Source organism: Neomonachus schauinslandi, chromosome X, assembly GCF_002201575.2.
Source record: "Neomonachus schauinslandi chromosome X, ASM220157v2, whole genome shotgun sequence".
Lineage (NCBI taxonomy): Eukaryota > Metazoa > Chordata > Mammalia > Carnivora > Phocidae > Neomonachus > Neomonachus schauinslandi.
The window spans coordinates 62762993-62784498 of record NC_058419.1 but is presented as its reverse complement, the minus strand read 5'-3'; the positions used below and the strand labels follow the sequence as shown (position 1 = coordinate 62784498).

Genomic DNA, 21506 nt, shown 5'->3' with positions numbered 1-21506 from the left:
AAACTTGTAGTCAACCACAAGAAAAAAAAAAAATGGGAACACCAGAAATACAAATAAAGAACATCCTAGTAAAGAATGAATGTGTCAACCAGGAAATTAAACAAATAAAAAAATACATGGAAGCAAAAGAAAATGAAAACACAATGGTCCAAAACCTTTGGGATGCAGCAAAAGTAATCCTAAGAGGGAACTATATAGTAATACAGGCCTACTTAAAGAAGCAAGAAAAATCTCAAATACTCAACCTAACTTCACACCTAAAAGAACTAGAAAAAGAACAACAAATGAAAACTAAAGGGGAAAAAATAAAAATTAGAGCAGAAGTCTGAAATAGAAACAAGCAAACAAAAAAACTAGTAGAACAGATCAATGAAACTAAGAGTTTGTTCTTTGAAAGAATTAATAAAATAGATAATCCCCTAGCCAGTCTTAGCAAAGAAAAAAAGAGAAAGGACCCAAATAAGTAAAATCACAAATGAGAAAGAAGAGACTACAAACAACACAAAAGAAATATAAAATATTATAGGAAAATATTATGAAATATTATATGCTGGCTAGGGGGTTATGTCTACTTCCACCATTGTTACTTAATGTAATACTGGAAGACTTAGCCTCAGCAATCAGACAACAAAAAGAAATAAAAAACATCCAAATTGGCAAGGAAGAATCAAACAGTCATTATTCATAGAAGACATGATACTCTATGTAGAAAACCCTAAAGACTTCACCAAGAAATTGCTAGAATCAATCAATTGCTAGAATCAAAATCAACGAATTCAGTAAAGTCAGTCACAGGATACAAAATCAACATAAAGAAATCAGTTGCATTTCTTGGGGCGCCTGGGTGGCTCAGTCGTTAAGCATCTGCCTTCGGCTCAGGTCATGATCCCAGGGTCCTGGGATCGAGCCCCGCATCGGGCTCCCTACTCAGCGGGAAGCCTGCTTCTTCCTCTCCCACACCCCCTGCTTGTGTTCCCTCTCTCGCTGTGCCCTTCTCTGTCAAATAAATAAATAAAATCTTAAAAAAAAAATCAGTTGCATTTCTAAACACCAATAATGCAGCAGAAAGGGAAATGAAGGAATTGATCCTATTTTCTTTTTTAATTTAATTTAATTTTATTATGTTATGTCACCATACAATACACCATTCATTTCTGATGTAGTGATCCAGAAATCATTGTTTTCCTATAACACCCAGTGCTCCATGCAATACATGCCTTCCTTAATATCCATTACTGGGCTAACCCATCCCCCCACCACCCTCCCCTCTAAAACCCTCCGTTTGTTTCTTGGAGCCCTAGTCTCTCATGGTTTGTCTCTCCCCCTGATTTCCCCCCTTCATTTTTCCCTTCTTTCTCCTAATGTCCTCCATGCTATTCCTTATGTTCCACAAATAAGTGAAACCATATGATAATTGACTTTCTCTGCTTGACTTATTTCACTTAGCATAATCTCCTCCAGTCCCATCCATGTTGATATAAAAGTTGGGTATTCATCTTTTTTGATGGCTGAGTAATATTCCATTGTACATATGATCCTATTTTCAATTGCACCAAAAACTATAAGATACCTAGGAATAAACCTAACCAAAGAGATGAAAGATCTGTACTCTGAAAACAATAAAACACTTATGAAAGTAATTGAAGATGACACAAGGATATTGAAAACATCCCATATTTGTGGATTCAAAGAACAAATATTGTTCTATCCAAAGAAATCTACATATTTAATGCAATCCCTATCAAAGTACCACCAGCATTTTTCATAGAGATAGAACAAAGGATCCCAAAATTTGTATGGAACCACAAATGACCCTGAATAGCCAAAGCAGTCTTGAAGAAGAAAAGCAAAGCATGAGGCATCATGATTCCAGACTTCAAGCTATATTACAAATTTGTAGTGATCAATACAGTATGGTACTGACACAAAAATAGACATATAGATCAATGGAACAGAATAGAAAATCCAGAAATGGACCCAGAACTATATGGTCAACTAATCTTTGTCAAAGCAGGAAATAATATCCAATGGATAAAAGACAGTCTCTTCAACAAATGGTGTTGGACAGTAATACTCAAAAGAATGAAACTGGCCCACTTTCTTACACCATACACAAAAATAATTTCAAAATGGATGAAAGACCTAAATGTAAGACAGGAATCCATCAAAATCCTAGAGGAGAATAAGCAATAACCTCTTTGACACTGGCCTTAACAATTTCTTACTAGATAAGTATAGGCTAGGGAAAGAAAAGCTAAAATGGACTATTGGGACTTCATCAAGATGAAAAGCTTCTGCACAGCAAGGGAAACAATCAACAGAACTAAAAAGCAACCTTTGGAATGGGTGAAGATATTTGCAAATGGCATATCTGATAAAGTAATCAAGTTCAGAAATGGGCAGAAAACAGGAATAGACATTTTTCCAAAGAAGACTTCCAGGTGTCTAATAGACTCATGAAAAGATGCTTGACATCACTTATCCTCAGGTAAAAACAAATCAAAACTACAATGAGATGTCACCTCACACCTATCAGAATGGCTAAAGTCAGAAACAAAAGAAACAAGTGGCGGACAGGATGTAGAGAAAAAGGAGCTCTTGTGTACTGTTGGTGGGAATGCAAACTGGTACAGCCAGTCTGGAAAACAGTATGGAGGTTCCTTAAAAGTTAAAAATAAAACTACCCTATATATACAATGGAATATTACTCAGCCATCAAAAAGAATGAAATCTTGCCATTTGCAAAGACATGGATGGAGCTAGAGTGTATTATGCTATGCCAAATAAGTCAGTCAGAGAGAGACAAATACCATTTGATTTCCCTCATATGTGGAATTTAAGAAGTGAAACAGAGAAATGAAACATAGGGAGGGGAAGAGAGAGAGGAAAACCATAAAACAGACTCTTAACTATGAAGACCAAACTGAAGATTACTGGTGGGGAGGTGGGCATGGGGATAGGTTAAATGGGTGATGGGTATTAAGGAGGGCACTTGTTGTCATGAGCACTGGGTGTTGTATGTAAGTGATAAATCTCTAAATTCTACTCTGAAACTATTGTGCTATATATTAACTAACTCGTTTTTAAATAATGACTTGAAAAATAAAATCACAGACTTGCATTGTACCTTAACGGGTGGCCTCTAGTCAATGCGGTTTTCCATGTGGGAGAAGGTGTGTGCTGGGTCCATCCCAGGAAGTAGCGAGTGGTGCTCTGGCAGCTAGACGCCAGAACATCATGTTCTTTTGCACCCTGGCTCCAGGCCACTCTCCTCTGGACTTTGATGAGTTGGTGCTGACATTTTGGAATGAACCCAGACTGAAATTCAGCTTTCTGACCACAGGCTGGCCTGGCCTCTTGACACTGTGACCAACTACTTCTTGTCTCACATGTAAAAACCCCAGCCTTACTGGTCAGACTGTGGGTTTTCTTTGGGGGCCTTGGGCAAAAAAATTCTTCTCAACATCTACCTCTCTTTTTAGCTATCACTAGGCAAATCTAACTAGTCAAGTTAGGAACATGCAGCTGAAGTCATAATTATTAAATTTATCTTCTTCTGCACTCCTGCAGGGGTGGGGAAAGGGGCTTTGTGACAGGGATCATGAAACCTCTCCTGGGGCACTCCAAGTGGAATGTTAACGTTCTTAAAATGAACGAAGGCTAAATGTGGCCTGTCTTTTGAGGGTATGAAGTGATACCATAAAGACCTAGTAATAGTCCCTCTCTTAAGCAGGGACTTTGCCAGAAGGCCCCCAGGCCCAGGAAGCAGGTGTTGGACAGGTTTAGAGAGCAAGGGAACTAAAGGGAGAGGCCTACTTGCCCTACTAGAAGGTGAGGACTTTGGTCTACAACTCAGCCATATCTGACAGAAGCATATTCAAATGAGTGGCAAGTGTCTGGCACTGAGAGATGACCAGAGGTCTCTGAGCAGTGATACTTTCTCCTCAGGTTCTTCCCCACAGAGCTCCAGATTATTTAGCCAGAAGGCTTTTTCTCAGTTCTCCTTGCACTGACTTGACTTCAGTCCTTCACCCTCAGGAGGATGTCTGAGGCCTCAAAATATGGGACATTGGCTACCCCCAGTGGGAGGAGGAGCAGGGTGTGCCAAGAGACGCCTTTTTTCTTTTACTTATTCCTTCTTTTTCTCAACAGAGCTTTAGTTAGTACACTGTGTTGTAACCCTACACACACACACACACACACACACACACACACACACACACACACCACCTGCATTCAAGCTAAAGAAGGAGAGTAAAGAAGGCACCTGATAGTGAAAAGAGTCATCAAGGAAATTGCTGTAGGCTGGCATGGCTAATTCAGTACAACTTACTCCTCTCCATGGACACCTTCTAAGGCTATTAGAAGGAGGGAGAATATAAGACAAAGAGCAGCAGAGAGGGAGAAAGAGAGGACTAAACAGAAGAATGAGAAAACAAAAAAGGGAAAGAAGAGAGAATTATAAAGAAAGACACAAACTGAGAGACAAAGAGACTGAGACAAAAATACACACACAAAAATGAAGTAGCATGTCAGAGAGACATCAAGAAAGAGATACTGAGGGGCGCCTGGGTGGCCCAGTGGTTAAGCGTCTGCCTTCTGCTTAGGTCATGATCCCAGGGTCCTGGGATCGAGCCCCATATTGGGCTCCTTGCTCCGCGGGAAGCCTGCTTCTCCCTCTCCCACTCCCCCTGCTTGTGTTCCCTCTCTCTCTGTCAAATAAATAAATTAAATCTTTAAAAAAAAAAAGAAAAGAAAGAGACACTGAGATTGAGTAGGAGGTGGGAACAGAAACCCATTGAGTCCTCTATTAGCAGATCCCTCCATATCAGTTTTATCTAGTCTGGCTTATCGTTTCTGGAGGACTTGATGGAATAGACTGAGATCTCTGTCAAACCAATATCCTCAAATTGAACCAGCTCTGGTGCCCTGGAGGGCATAGACATTCTATAATGGCTCCAGTTTTTATGAATACGTCATCTAGAGGAAAAGTGAACAGTGACTCTGTGCTGGATAAACTCACTAAAATCCCACTCAAAACTGAATTTTAAATCTTTTCAATGCCAAAATAAAATGATGGGGAATAGAGGGTAGAATTTCTGTTAAAAAAATCACTCTTGAGGAAAATGCTTACTGTCACCTTTTTGGTGCATATCATCAGACATTTTTACTTAAAATATAAACCTGTAGTCATTTTCACAGCACACACAACCACACATACACACAAATGCCCATTGTAAAATTTTTCTTCCAGCCGCAAAACTTATTAAAATATCAAGAGATATTCTAGGTAGTCCTTAGACAAGGCGAAAGAAATGAGGATGTGTGGGTCAGTAAAAATTACTGTAAAGTTTTAAGCTTGCCAAAATGGAAAGTAATGACTAGGTTTCAGTTTAAACTAGGGACCACAATCTGAGAATGGAAATCAATTGTGAAAAGTAATACAGAGTGATTTAGTATTTAATAAAATGCTACATGGGCGCCTGGGTGGCTCAGTTGGTTAGGCGACTGCCTTCGGCTCAGGTCATGATCCTGGAGTCCCGGGATCGAGTCCTGCATCGGGCTCCCTGCTCAGCAGGGAGCCTGCTTCTCCCTCTGACCCTCCCCCCTCTCATGTGCTCTCTCTCATTCTCTCTGTCTCAAATAAATAAATAAAATCTTTATAAAAAAAATAAAAAAATAAAATGCTACAGACTAAACCTCCTAACCCAATTCTTTTCCAAAGAGTTACTGGTATAATGCCTTGAAAAAATTCATTAATTACTTTCCATGAGAAATATGAATATGCACAATTTAAATGACTCTGCATTCACAATCATAAAATATAAAAATATATGTGCATTTTAACTTTTTATCAACCTTTTTTTTTAGGTGCTCTCGGGTGAGTCAAGTTTTAGGCTAGAGGTACAAAGTCCAAAGTTCAAGCGGCAATTACTTAACTGCCTCCTCTGAGATGATTTAGTCAGTCCCCTAATTCAGCAGTGACCAGTGAGTTGCCTCCAGGGTATACATCATGGTCCTGTGGACCCAGTTTATTAAAGGCTGGCATTCATTTGCCAACACATATTAACCAGTGACTTTGCTCTTCCTTCATGCTCTCCTTCTTCCCCAGTAATTAAAACATGATGAATTCAGATATTGAGGTCCTTGTTGTTTTCAGTGGTTCTTCTTTTGTATCTTTCTTTTTGTATTTTTATTGCTTTATTATTAAGGCCTACCCTTTTGCCCCTTGGAAATACTGATCAGAGTGTCCTAACTCTGGAAATATTCACTTCATGCAGGATCAGCTTTTTGCATGGTAATGTTAATATAGGATCCCTGGGAAGGAAGATAGTGGGTGAAAGTAGGCTTAGATTATCTTTAAACATAGGCTGGGTAGGTGTTTGCCTACTTTTGGTGTTTTGATGGACTTAGGGAATATCCCTCTACCTACTCCCAAATATTTCCCAAAATCAATATTTCCGTGGATGTTAGGTACTGAAAAGTCCTGATCAAAAACAGATTGTTATGAATATAGGGAAGGAAACTTTTAACACTTTATTCACACGCCCTGAGCATAATGGGGTGGGGTGCCAAAGTAAGGAGGGGAAAACATGTTGGAAATACCAAGGAAGAAATAAATAGAAATTAAATGGGCATGAAATTTGGGGGGCCCAGTGTATGAAGCTCAGGACTATTTCCTCCTTAGTGGCAGGATCTACTTCTGTTGGGCTCATGTATGCCCAGATTACATAGAGCCAGAGGAAGGTGGCCCCACTGATCTGAAGTCAGGGTTTTAACTGCGTTGATGGCATGCAGTCATTTGGTGAGATAGTGTGGTGGGTAGGGTATAAAACAAGCCTTTAGCTGGTTTTAGAGAAACACAATAATTTTTCTTAAAGAGTATTATTTTTTCCAACAATTAATTCATTGATGGAATAAACTTGGTATATCACTAGTCAAATGATCTGTGCTGGTGATACTTTGCTATGTCAGAATTATTTATTTGAAACTGTCAAACTGGCAAATGTTGCCATTTCTCAAATCCTAGCCCACTTTTGTTGGGGCTGAATCATAAAGCATATTTGGAGGTAATTCTGATTCTTTTTTTTTAAGATTTTATTTATTAATTTGACAGAGAGAGACACAGCAAGAGAGGGAACACAAGCAGGGGGAGTGGGAGAGGGAGAAGCAGGCTTCCCACTGAGCAGGGACCCTGGGATCATGACCTGAGCCGAAGGCAGATGCTTAAAGACTGAGCCACCCAGGCGTCCCTTTTGTGCATGTCTTAATTCACATGTCTATTTATGGCAATTAAGAAAATATTGGAATTTTTATTAAATAATTGCAAATTTATTGCTATTTCCTTAAAACAGGTTCAGATTTCATACTAAGAGCTCTAATAAACCATATATCCTTTAAGACACATCTATAGCCTCTTTATATCTATCAATCTATCTATCTATCTTGAAAAGACTTGATTTGTGTTAACCACAAATTCATTTTTCCTTCAAGTGATAAATTCTGTGTTTCTGGTTTTAACTTTTTTTGGGTAATTCAAAATCAACATCTTACTGTAAGTATTTTCCAGGTGTCATACTTCTTAAAAAAAAATTCTTCTTTCTAATGTGGGTACCTATGAGTCCCAGGGCCTCCCTCCCTGCATGTTACATGTGGGTTGAAAAATCTCTTATAGAGGTTCATGGGTGTTCTGGTTAAAAAAAGAGAATACTCAAAAGAGACTCCCAGCTGTGGAAAATGAATTACTGACATAAATGTATCTCCCTCATGCCCCCAGTACCTGGTAGCCCAGTGCTTCAGCAGCTGAACGTATTGCAAAGCTGGTTCTGTGACTTGCAATAACTTTTCTCTCAGATAAAAGTAAACAGGAATTAACTACACCTTAGTCCTGTACATATGAGGGAGAGCTGAGCTCCATTTCTCCCAGTTATTTCATTAGATAGATACTGAAATGCGAATGGAAAAAGTTTAGATTACAAAATAAAAAGTCCTGTATGACTAAGTTATAAATATTGTGTGTTATAAATATTGAGGGATAAGTTTATCCTAAGAAAGGGACATGTCCTAAGATACGGTATTTGTTTGATTTAAAATATCACACCATATAATGGATAGTCTGAAATACTAGAATGGACATTGCAACAAACATCTTTTGCCTTATTTTTCCAGAAACCTGGTTTAAAAAAAAAAAAAACTACTAAGCAAAACCTTCCCCTGCTACACAAGGTAATTTCCTGCTTTTTAGCAATAAAATGAGTAATCATTCAAAAGCAAGAAAATGCCCATATTAGGAGACAGTAATGCAAGTGGTACATTGTGATTAACACTAAATTTAACAAATGAACTTCTGACTTTTCTGTTTCTGAGCTGAGTCTTTTAGCTAAAAACATACAATAGATAAAAAAGTATATCTTCTGAATAAGAAGGGATGGGAAAATGCATTAATATCATCCCCATCCCCTTTAATGGCTGCAGAAAGAAACAAATGCTCATAAAGATGTGGCCAAGATCACACCCAGACCTGGCTGTTTTTCAGCCCAAGTGCTTTGTACATTGTTCTTGCATGTTGTGTTTCATTCTGCCCCTGCAGGTTAAGGATCGTGTCTTTCCCAGCCCTGCATGGTAAGTAGTGGATAATTGATTATTGAACCAAACCGTTCAGCAGCATTCAGGCTGTAATTAACCCTTTCCATACTATCTGAGATCATCAGATGCTTAAAGTCATAACCAATTGCCTAATTGCCTGAAAATTGCTTTCCCATGGATCAGCAGGACATGCTCTCCCCCCACCCCATTCAACCACCACCACCACCATTATCACCTCACACTTGTACAGAAGGAGCTGAAACTAATAGGCCACAAGAAATCTTTTATTGTCAAACTGCAGTACTGAGATACTATCAGTTCATTCAGGTTCTATCCTATTTTTAACAGAGTTTGATTGACTTTAAATGTTCTTTGAACAAACATGTGAGAGAAGAATAGGAGAACCTTTCTAAACAAATACAAATGTCATTAGTTAGGATGCAGTCTGCAAAAGAGTCCAGGGGTGTTTGATTTCATATTTCTGATGAAAAGTGGATGACCAAGTCCCATTCATACAGGCAGACATCTCATATCTACATGCATAGACATGCTCCTAGGAAGTGGTAAGCAACTTTCTTCCTGACACACACAAAAAAAGAGTGCTTACCCATTTTAAGGAAAAGTAAAACACAGCCCAGGAATATATTCCAGGGGACACAAATTATTTGAGCCCAACATTTTGAGGTGAAGCATTTTTGGGAACAAATTTCAGGTTGGTGCTTTGCTAGTGGCCCTGGAGTCCTTAGGTTGTCTTTGATGATTAAGTCATATGACTAAGAAGACGCTGTGTATAGGAATATTGGGCTCCAGTAGAGGCAGGGCTTGAAGGCCCAGGTTTACTCTGAGCATTGACAGTGGGCATCTGGGAGTCTCCTGACCATGCAGGCCCTTGCCTCCCCACCTGGATAGATAGGATAGACTAGCACATGGCCCACTCAGTTTGAGAGCTAGACTCTAGAACAAACTTGTCCAGAAAGCTTGCACTCCTCTACGTTTCCCAGTGCACTTGTTGCAAAACAAAAGACCCAGATACACTTCTCTGAATCTGGTTAAATAATATTTGGACTTTGAAAAAGTTGCTTTTCGTGAGCAATTATTTCACATATCTTTGAATTTCACAGTTCAATGTAAAACAATAACTTTGTGTATCCCTCTTCGGGGGGCCTCTTTCCTGCCACCCCCAACCCTCTCTCCACCCCCACTCCTACCCCCACCCCCACCCCTACCCCTACCCCTCAGACTCTGAAGTGTCACTCATGATGGTTTTGCTTATTATGTGTGTGTGTGTGTGTGTGTGTGTGTGTGTGTATGTATAACTTGACAGTTTCCAAAACAAACAGTGGACGCTGTGACCAGCCTGGTATTCACTCAGTAGGATGCAACAGCATCTCCCAATCCAAGCGGCCTGAGCAGCTATTGGAGGCAGGTCAGCTCCCTAAAAGGCCTGTGCTTGCCAATCTCTGTGCTCTGCCAGGTCCTGGAATCAGCGATTTGAGGACTGATGGTCTGCACATGTCCACTGGGAGGGAGGAAACCACAAAGGGAAGGGAGACTAGACTCCAGAGGACTTTGGCTAAAGTTTGATCTTCCTCTACTTTCATTCTGTCTATTTAAAGAAAAAAAATCACACGCACACACGTGTGTGTGTATATATATACAAATTATACACACATACACTTTTTTTTCGTTGACTATAGATCCAGAATTTTTTTTTTCTAATTTGGGGGTTTTCCTGCTTTCCCTCCCTGCCCTGTCCTCTGCGCCCTCCCTCCCTCTCCCTCCCTAACCCAGCTCAGGTTGAAACTTTGCACTGCACATTCCCTTCACCCCCTCCGGGGATGGCTCTGAGCTCTCGGGCGCTTGCCTTCTCGGTGGAAGCCTTGGTGGGGAGATCCGGGAAAAGAAAATTGCAAGACTCGAGAGAGGAGATGCAGCCTGAGTTGCTGGAAAAAGAGGGCGGAGAGGAGGAGAGAAGGAGCAGAGCCGCAGGGAAGAAGAGCCAGCAGCCCGGTAAGTATTCCTACCGCAGCCCCAAAGGCTTGAGCCTGCTACCCGAGCATGCTGATCTGCAAGTCTCAGCTCCACTCCCGAAGCTGAGAGAGGACTGCTAGCCCTACACTAGGACGGTTTGGTCCAGCTGGGTGGCCACGTTTGGGGCCGCGGGGACACCCCGGTCACTTGGCTATAGGGGAAGCGTCAGAGCCTCCAAGTTCAGTCCGTATTGCTGTGTGGTTCATTTGCGGTGAAGGGGAACTTCCCTATATGTTTGTGGAGAGGTTAGACTCTTCAACCTCCCCAAGCCCTGAGAGCCAGACGGTAGCTGTTTCTCCTCCGGGTAGGAAGCAGGCAGGCACTTAGATTCTGAGGGGATTCAGCCTCAGGGTCCAAAAGTCCGGAGAGAGTAAGGATGGGCCAATTTGAAGAAGGACGGTAACTTTCCCAGGACGCGACCTGGGCCCCTTTCTCCCCATCAGGGGGCCACAGTGGGTGTTGTGAGGAACTTGAGTATCTGCCTCCAAATTTCCCAGGGAAGAGACCAGGCCAGTCTGTTCCAAGACAGGCATCACCATGAAGGGGATGCAGGAACTTAGAACCTCTCTCAAACTCTTGGTGTCTCTGTGTCCAGCAGAAAAGCGACCCAAGACTGAGCCCTCAGCAACTGCTTTCTCAGGCTGTAGCGGCAGTGACAGTGACAACAGCTGCAAAAATCTGGAAGAGAAAGATGCTATCCAGGTGGAGCTTCAAGGATCTGAACTGTGGAAGAGATTCCATGACATTGGGACTGAGATGATCATTACCAAGGCTGGCAGGTTTGGTTCTGCCCAAGCTGTTCAAGGGATGCACACAGTAGAGGCCCATAAAATGTGGTGCCTCCAGTTTTATGCTCTGTATCTGTCCTTACCCCTGCCCCCCACAGGCATTGGAAAGTTACTGCCTCTCAATAAATCGCACTATTAGTGGCTCAGCTTTTCTTTCCTGTAGGCAATGACTTCAAGAAATTCTCCTTAAAGCCTCACAGTTATCAGTGGACGATATGCCATCTAGCAGGTCCCCAGCCTACCATCCCAAGCTAGCCTGGGGCAATTTGAGGTGGGCTTTTCTGCTTTCACCTTTTGATTTGGGGCAGCATCACATCAGCTAGTTAATTTTTTTTTTTTGCATGAATCTTCCTAATTTTAGTCTTTCCCAAATCTGCCTCACAGAAAGTACCACTGAAAACTCAGGGGTCAGGCACAGTTTTTTCTCTACTTTCTCTTATATAGTTTTTTTATTAATGGTGGTGGTGGGGAGTAGGGTGGAAAAAGCTTTGTGGTAAGAATATTCTGCTCCACTCAGCAATCCTGAACTTGTTCAATCAAGCGTACAACCAACAATCTTTCTTCATGTAGCAAATATCATTCCTTGAATCTGCCCTAGAATGGGGCAGGTACAGTGAATTTCTTCACTTTTCATTTGTCCCCCACCCCATTCCACTCCAAATATCTCCAAAAGCACTAGGTCAGTGGCTATTTTCTTTCCCACAGGCGGATGTTCCCCTCTGTTCGAGTCAAAGTGAAAGGGCTGGACCCAGGGAAGCAGTACTATGTGGCCATCGACGTGGTGCCAGTAGATTCCAAACGTTATAGGTAACCAGGCCCAAAGGAGGGTACTGCAGGCCAACTCTGGGAATGGGGATTCAGATTTATGGAACATGAGAATGCTATATTGAAAGCTCTACCATAGGGGTGGTATTGCTCTCCTATGGACTTTGGGAGTTGAATATTCTCACTCAAATGCAGGTTCAGACTGAGAAGAGCAGTCTTGCTTCTCTTTCTTCTCACTCCTGGAGCAGGTGCCAGTTGGTGTTTCAGTGTACTCCAAACCCTTTGCTTATCCATTGTTCCAGCCTTGGCTGTGCCAACTGCAGAGGATATGGACTCAGGCAGCTTGGAAGGAAGTTGTTTGAAGGAATTTAGGGAGAAATGACTGTGCTTCTGGGGCTGCACTGGGCTCTGGGCTGTACTACTTTGGCCTCAGGGTCCTGGAGTGATGTCTTGATTTACCATCTAATGCTAATTTAGCAGTTATCGCATTTAGGTCTATCATTTCTTCCTTCCTTAGCTTCTTTCCTGAAGCGGCGGCCAGGTCCTAGAAATTACAAATAACTTTTCATTTTGAAACAGGCTCCCTACTTAAAGCAGGCTAATAGTGGTCGAATTGATCTAAAGTCAAAAGGTCTTACAGTGCTAGCATCCCAGATGCACGGCTATGCCAGCACTTTGGCTTAGAGGCTATGGGGGTTGTGCAGGAGCTGCCCTTACTCGTGCTGTGAGTGTTCCACTAAACTGGATGTCTAGCCTTTCTAAGAGAGAGCCCACATCATGCCCAGTGCTGGATTTGAGGGGCAAAGAGGAAGAGCAGCTCAAGAGCCTACTGGAGCTGCAGCTTGTAAATAGAACAAGTCGTTTGCTTCTTGTGTTTGAGCTGGCTTGGGAATGCAGTGCACAGTTAAGTGGTTGAGATTAGAAACAGGGTAAAAATCAGCCCTGAGGCCTCATGGGCTAGATTTTCAGACGGTATTCTGATGTGAAGCCTTGTTGGTGAAAGGGTTTTGAAGGTCACTGGTGGAGGTGGGCTGGACAGACACCCTCCTCACCCTTTTGCTTTCTCTCTGATTCTGATGCTTCTGGCTAGAGACAAGGATTTTTAGTCTGTCTCTGCACAGCAAAGTGGATTAGATCAATTTCTGTTGCTGTTTCTGTGAGGAAATACAAACCAGACTCAAATCCCATGATGTTATACTCACCCTGGAACTTCATTGCATTTTAATAACATATGTTTGTATACAGTTTGCTTTTTGTCCCTGAACTCCCTTTGGAAATAAAGTTGGATCTTCTACTAGTTGCCTTTGGGATTAGCAGGCAAACCTTGGCAAATGCCATTAGAACTGGATCCGGCAGCCTTTCTCCCACACACCTGCCTTTGGCCCATTTCACCTAAAGCCACACTCTGTGCTTTTTTAGGTATGTGTACCACAGCTCACAGTGGATGGTAGCTGGGAATACAGACCACTCATGCATCACTCCCAGGTTCTACGTTCACCCAGACTCGCCCTGCTCTGGAGAGACCTGGATGCGGCAGATCATCAGCTTTGATCGCTTGAAACTCACCAACAATGAGATGGATGACAAAGGCCAAGTAAGTATTTTAAATCCTTTGGACTGAGGAGGGAATGGAGGTGCCAAGGCATCATCAGCTTACATGTCACCCTAGAGAGGTGTGGGATGCTTCTCCCAGTTGGTCTTTAGGAACTCTTCAAATTCTGGGCTTGTGACCAAAGTAGCTCCTGTGACCTTTGGCATCTGAGAATGCTGGGGGTTGGGAATGGTGAGTGAAGGGAGTTTGAAGACCAGATGAGATTTGTTTAAGCCATAATGCCTGGTCTGGGAGTGTGGAAGGGAATGCACTTTGTGGAACTTTCTTTTGCTTCTCAGCCTACAGGGCAATCATTGTGGGCTCTGATTACCTTCTCCTAGATGAGCACCTTCTGTCTGACATGGTATGACAGAAATCTCCTCCACAACTCACCTTTATGAAAGAGGTTATTTTCAGGTCACCTGGATCTTGAGTCTTCTTCCCATATGCATCCCGCTCCTGCCATGCCTGGCCTAGCCCTGTGCCAGCCACAAAAAAAGAGAAGGAGGCCCCCGGGATTAGGAGGTGGGGTATGTCAGGTGGCTGCCCTTCATTTACCATAAGCCCAGGGAACTTATAACAGGCAGTCAGATCCTAGTTATACTTGGGGACATCACATGGTCACCCACACTTGGAAATAGGAAAGGGCTTCATCTGGAAATGGAATCACCGCTGCCTAATGCTGCTGCGATGCTCCTATCTGGAAACCTCTTAGCCCTGAGCATGTCTGTCCAGAACAAATGTCACAGAAAAGTCCTTGTGTGTGTAACTAAGCCTTTCTGGTTTAGCCTCACTTTTGAATGTGGGCATGATGGGGGTGCCAATGAGATGAAACCAGTGTTGCAGTCGGGAAGCCACTTTCTAGGCAAACATTTGATGATTTCTCCTCCAGATCATTCTGCAGTCCATGCATAAGTACAAGCCCCGTGTGCATGTGATGGAACAGGACAGCAAGGTTGACCTGTTCAGGATTCAGTCCCTGCCCACTGAAGGAGTTAAAACATTCTTCTTTAAAGAAACTGAGTTCACCACAGTGACAGCTTACCAAAACCAGCAGGTAAGGACAACTTGGTCTCAGGAAAGCAGGGCTGTCCCCAGAGGGACTTTCTGGATAGAGGCAAGCTGCACTATATGGATTGAATATTCCACAATTAAAAAAAAAAAATAACATAGTCGTATTGCATTGTCATCAAGGCAAGTTTGATTATGAATTGTGTGGATCTCGTATTAGAAAGGAGAGCAGAACAAAGTGCCAGGTGAGAAAGGAGGTAACCATTCCAAATTCAACTTAGCAATATGCTTATATTAGTTGAATGTGCCACATTACACATTGAAGTGTTTTGTGATTGTTGTAACCATTAAAAGCAAGGATGACAATGTTATTACTGAGGACACTGGCTTTATCTTTTTCTTTTTTTTTTTTAATCCATAGATTACCAAACTGAAAATAGACAGGAATCCTTTTGCGAAAGGATTTAGAGATCCCGGAAGAAACAGGTAAGCAACATTACAATCATATCTAATATTTATATAGCCTTTTTCATAAGTATTACAGATACGGAAACTGTGGCTCAGAGACTCAGAGGCCTTAAGTTTTCAAACTAGTAGGTAGTAGGAAAGGAATCTAGTGTTTTGTCTGTGAAATCTTGCCTCCTCCTTTTCCCTCTCAACCCACCTTTAAGATATTGCTTATTCTAGATCCCTGAGGCTTTTATTCAGGGAATAATTACTGTGATTTTTATTCAGCAGTATAGCTATAAAAGAAAAATATTTCAGGTATTGACCCCTAAAAACTATAATAAAATAACTTAAAAGTTTACATAAATCATTATTTTCAGGAATTGAACTCTGGACTTGCTTAAAGTTGAATCTATTTTTCAGGGGTGTATTGGATGGGCTTTTAGAGATCTACCCGTGGAGGCCTTCTCTCACTCTGGATTTTAAAACTTTTGGTGCAGACACACAAAGTAAGAAAAGTTTTATTAATGTTTACTTTTAAATGTTAATGAAATAACAACAGTCAGAACCTCTGTAGCAAATACTACACAAGGGATAAGTTCATGCCAGAAAATGTGTGTTTACATGAAAGTGAGTTTATATTTATCTTGATGAGGAAGTAAGAGGCAAAAAGAGGGGGGAACTGGCTTGAAGGAAAAGAACAGAGCCATGGCAATGGTGGCTTTATTGACTTTAGGCTTCTTAAGTTATCATGTATCCTGAGATCTCCAGATCTCACTTGGATTCTTCAGCATCTCACTATCTCACATTCTTTAGAATCTGCCTGTGGTACATTTGTGGCCTTATTTGCAAATATACTGGATATTGAAATAAATATGTTTCTCATAAACTTTCAGCACATGTTAAAATGATATCCATTAAATTTTACCATCACTTAGGTCTAATTTTCCTTTTACTGTAAGTAGGGAAAATAAATGTTGAAAACAACACTAAGTCATCACAATTAGTTTAATTGCCACAAGCATTAAAAATATTTGCAAGAAATTTGTTCTCATGTAGTGTGTTACATGATTAAATAATAATAATAATTAGACAATGCAAACTTTCTGGTGGAAAAATGTATACCTTCATGTCTCTGGTGTTTAATAATAAATAAAAGAGTATTTGCAAACAACATAGAATTATTTTACCACTTTTGTCTTTATTCCATTAAAGTTGTTTGTCTTTGAACATTAATGCAAGTTTATAATATTGGAGAAAATCATCAACATTATAGTTATGTTGAATTTTACATGATACCATAACATTGAAAACAGATCGAGTTTAATCATTTGGTAAAATATTTCACTGGATTGATTGTATTAATTTGGTCTACAAAGTTGCATAGAAAAATGTGAGCACTTTAATAGCATCTAGGCAGCAAGCTTTTAAAATATCCAAGTCAACATGAAGTGCACTAAAAAAAAAGAAACAAACTAAAGATGATCGTTAATTAATAATTTAGAATACACAGTTTTCTTAATTATTTGAATGTCCAGATTGCTCTCAAATTGCAAAGAAAATGGGTACCATTTTTTAAATAATTTTAGAATGCTTAATTATAAAAGATATTTGCCACCTTGTTAATAAAGAATTAGGCTATGCCTACACAAAATAGTTAAGAAAAACAACAGCAACACAAAGAAAAAAGGAAACCCACAAAAAAACTTGATCAAGTTTAGTCAATAACCAAATTTTTAAAATTCAAACACGAAAATAAGATGGAAAGTCTAGATTATCCTGGACCTTATAATTAATTATCCTTAACTTTAGTAGATGCTTAGCAAACATAAAAATCACCTGACAACATTATGATGAACTTTCATCTTTATTTTGATATTTTTAAACTAAAAATTGTCTTTAACAAATGCACTTAAATATCATTTTAGTTTATAAAGATTATTTTCATGTGTTCCAATATTTTTATCAGACTGAAGCTTTCTACAGGATCTCAACCAATTTGTTCAATTTAATCAAATACTCATTTTTGTAAATTTTTTAAAGTTTAAAAACTATTTTTTTAACTTGTAAGATATAATTGGCTCTAGGTACTATTTATTTGGGCATCTTTTGTAATTCATTGGATAAATGTCCAAGTGCCTAGCACAGATCTTGTGCATGGTGAATGCTCAATACATGATACATAATGGTAGTGTTAAAAGTAATAGTGGTAGTAGTAAAGGTATTCTTTTCAACTTTGGTCAGAGGAATGAACATATTCTTTCCCAAAGAAGTTAAAAGAACTGTGAACTCCCAGAAGAGAATGAAGCATGTTTATGGTCATTAGTACTCATTCATTAGGAACATCAATTTCATTGTTCATTGACTGGATTGTCATTCACAGGTGGAAGCAGTGGCTCATCTCCAGTGACCTCTAGTGGAGGGGCTCCCTCTCCTTTGAACTCCTTGCTTTTTCCACCCTGCTCTCTGCCTACATTTCACTTACCTACAAGCTCCCTTGGAACGCCCTGTCCAGAGGTGTATCTGCACAATATCAACCTGCCCCTTTGCTACAAGATTTGCCCAACTAATTTTTGGCGACAGCAGCCTCTTGTCTTGCCTTCTCCTGAAAGACTAGCAAGCAGCAACAGTTCTCAGTGTTTAGCCCCACTCATGATGGAAGTTTCCATGTTATCTTCTCTGGGGATCACCAATTCAAAAAATGGTTCATTTGAAGACTTAAGTGAGCAGTGTCTACAGGCACCTAATTCTTCCAATCAAATGTTGTATGGACTACAGCCACCTGGAAGTATTTTATCACCAAATCCCATTGCCCAGGAAGCAACTGGTTGTTCTTTCCATCCTTCCTATGGTTTTTATAGGTATAACTTCTCAGTGCCATCTAGACTGGTAAATGTTGCCAACCATCTCAAAGTCAAAGTGAATGACAATAGCGAAGTTTCTTTTAGAGAAGGCAAATGCACTCATGCTCATTGGTATCCAACAATCAATCATTACCTTTAATGGAATAATCACATTCCTAAAACAATTACACATAAGCATGTATTTTCTTTATTTGTAGCCAAAGAAAAGTTAAGAGCTGTTTGGTTTTAAAAGCTTTATTATTAGAGGTATTTCTCTGTTACGCATTTAAAGTGCCTTATTAGATGTTCATAAGAAGTTGTTATAGGTCAAATATGACCTGTAACAATCTCTGATTACAGTGGCCTTGGGCCTCAAAATAAGATAGTCAATAAATATTATTTGATGAGATAGAAAATTGACTCCAGATGAAACCTTTAATTATAGCGAAGTCAGTTTACCATGTCAACTGCCTCTTACATATTGACAATGACCAAAAGAAGTTGGATTTAATTCCTGTGAAAGCAATGAAACAATTTTAGTTTTATCCATGAATATTATATTCATTGTAATTTTCTAGTAATTGTAGAAAAAATCATTGTTCATTTGTCTTATACTTTACTGTTGAAGAAGCTACTAATCTCAATTTTAAGGTACAAATAAGGACACAAATTTTCAAATATTAATTGTTTCAGCCTAAAGATCATTTAATCCTGAAGGAAAACAAAGATTAAATGAAAAACAAAATATTCTAAATAAATTTGATCTTTCATTTCCTTTTATTTTTGGATCATTCCCAGGTGAAGCTTATTTACTTATTCCTTTAACAAACCTGGTGTTTTGTACAGTTTTCAAAAACAAATTATTGTAGTTCTCCTAAAAGACTAATAAATTATTATTTTAAGGGAGATAATATTTTGGGTCCATGAATATGAAAATATCATTACATTTGTACTGTTTAATTCCACTCCTGTGAGTCAGTCATGGTAAATTGGACTAGACAAAAAGTAGCATAAATGAGATTTTATTTTAGTTTATGAAGTTGAAATGTTTCCTTTCACCTGGTCCTAAATTTTCTGAAAAAAAAATGTTAAGTATAACTTACGTATAACTTGTATATCTTTAAAATAAATCAAATTTAAATTTTTATGCCACTAGCTCTACAATTTATTAAACCAAGGTGCTTCACATCACAATGATATGGCTTGACTTTTCTCAAACTAACCAAACTTCTAAACAGCCTTTTCTGTTTCCAACACATATTAGCAAGAGCATATTATTATTTAATTTTTCTCAAAATGGTTATTCCCTCTTAAGTGTACCTTATAAATGTGCTATTCCTATATATGCATTAAGATTATATTCCTCTTCACTTCTGGGAATAGGGACAGAACAGCACATAGTTACATTTAAACTGAATATTCTAGTCAAGATGAAATATTATTTGTAGCCCAAATCAATTAGATACCTGTTATAAAAGTCTTTGAGGCAGGAAATCTGTACTACCCAGGGTTTATCTGTACTAAACCTGGGTTTATCAAATTGGGGATTAAAGCAGCAAGTATACTTTATTTCTGTCTACTCCGAAACAGGTTACTGTTAAAATAAACTACAATTTTTTAAAGCAGAAACTCCCGTATCAAAGTATAATGAAACTTAGTCTGATGGCTTATATGGCAGATACTTGGTAATTAATAACAAAGTATTTAACTGAAAAACCCAGAAAATCTCCGGGTTACTTTTTAATAATTATTTAAGAGAAGGCACTAATTTTGTATCCATTCAAGTATATGTAGCCCATGATTTATATTTCATATAATTTTGTTATATATTAGCCATTTAAAATTGATAATACAGAAATATATTGGTAAAGATGATTAATATAAAAGGGTAAAAGTTTAAATGTTAGAATCTAAACATCTATTTTAAGCTGTTTTTGTATAATGCTTATAAATTGTCATTTCATACTTTCAATTGAATAAGTAACCAAGGGAAAGGCTTCATTGAAAATTAGACTTGGAAGAGACCTCAAGAAGTTCAGTAAGCAGTTCCCTGCTTTCTCAACAAGTTCCTTATCTGCAGGAAGCTGCTAACAACTTTAATTGTTGCATAATTAATATTTAGTGTCCTTACTATTTTATGCTGAATAAATTCTTACTCCTTAATAAGACAGTGTGAAACTTGAGTAACTTGGTAAATTGAGGCTATGGTTATGGAATAAAAACCAAAATCTGTGGAATCCTGTTAATTTCAACTGAATCAACTAAATATTAATCTTGATTTAAAAACCTACAAAAATCAAAAGCCACTCTTGGTTAGACAAGGTGTGAAATAGTTAGTAAATGAAAGTAGCCAAATGATACTTAATAGATACCCAAGTCTAATAACCTAAACTGCTATTTCCATTTGGTTTTTTAAATTTTATTATGTTATGTTAATCACCATACATTACATCATTAGTTTTTTTTTTTTAAGATTTTATTTATTTATTTGACAGGGAGAGACAGCCAGAGAGAGAACACAAGCAGGGTAAGTGGGAGAGAGAGAAGCAGGCTTCCCGCCGAGCAGGGAGCCCGATGCAGGGCTCGATCCCAGGACCCTGGGATCATGACCTGAGCCGAAGGCAGACGCTTAACAACTGAGCCACCCAGGAGCCCCTACATCATTAGTTTTTGATGTAGTGTTCCATGATTCATTGTTTGCATATAACACCCAGTGCCCCATTCAGTACGTGCCCTCTTTAATACCCATCACCAGGCTAACCCATCCCCCACCCCCCTTCCCTCTAGAACCCTCAGTTTGTTTCTCAGAGTCCATAGTCTCTCATGGTTCGACTCCCCCTCTGATTTCCCCCCTTTATTTTTCCATTTGGTTTTATCATGCATATGTATCCATCCCTTCCCCCTTTTAGAAGAAAACATCTTAGGGGCCCTTGGGTGGCTCAGTCATTAAGTGTCTGCCTTTGGTTCAGGTCATGATCCCAGAGTCCTGGGATCCAGCGCCACATCAGGCTCCCTGCTCAGCAGGAAGCCTGCTTCTCCCTTTCCCACTCCCCCTGCTTGTGTTCCCTCTCTTGCTGTCTCTCTCTTTCTGTCAAATAAATAAATAAAATCTTTAAAAAAATTAAAAAAAGAAAAATAATAAAAAAAATCTTAATTTAGCTGACTTGATGTATAAAATCTGATTCTTAACTTGACCTGGCAATATGACGTACCCCAAGTAAATCTAGAGAAAATAAACTTTTCATCAACTTTGTAAAATCTTTACATTGAATCAGTAAATAAGTAAATGTTGCTTTATCTTTGCACAACTCTCAGTCAAGCCTAGACCTGTAGTCAGATTCCTTTGTCAGGAAGGTTCTATTTTGTGGAATAGTCACTCTGAAATCAAGGACTTTCTTTTTCTTTCTTTCTTTCTTTCTTTCTTTCTTTCTTTCTTTCTTTCTT

General features: G+C 39.4%; 1 protein-coding gene across 1 annotated transcript; it reads left to right on the top strand.

Moving 5' to 3' along the window:
* Positions 1 to 10424: 10424 nt before the first annotated feature.
* On the top strand, positions 10425 to 18222 carry TBX22 (T-box transcription factor 22). The gene is made up of 8 exons (XM_021689536.1): positions 10425 to 10596; positions 11213 to 11396; positions 12111 to 12212; positions 13590 to 13764; positions 14654 to 14818; positions 15194 to 15258; positions 15643 to 15728; positions 17603 to 18222. Exons 1-8 carry the CDS (start codon positions 10425 to 10427, stop codon positions 18220 to 18222), a joined length of 1569 nt encoding a protein of 522 aa, XP_021545211.1.
* Positions 18223 to 21506: the final 3284 nt, after the last annotated feature.

Coding starts and splice junctions, on each gene's coding strand:
- TBX22 (XM_021689536.1), top strand. CDS start 10,425: ATGGCTCTGAGCTCTCGGGCGCTTGCCTTCTCGGTGGAAGCCTTGGTG. Junction 10,597..11,212: donor GAAGAAGAGCCAGCAGCCCG/GTAAGTATTCCT, acceptor CTCTGTGTCCAG/CAGAAAAGCGACCCAAGACT. Junction 14,819..15,193: donor CAGCTTACCAAAACCAGCAG/GTAAGGACAACT, acceptor TTTAATCCATAG/ATTACCAAACTGAAAATAGA.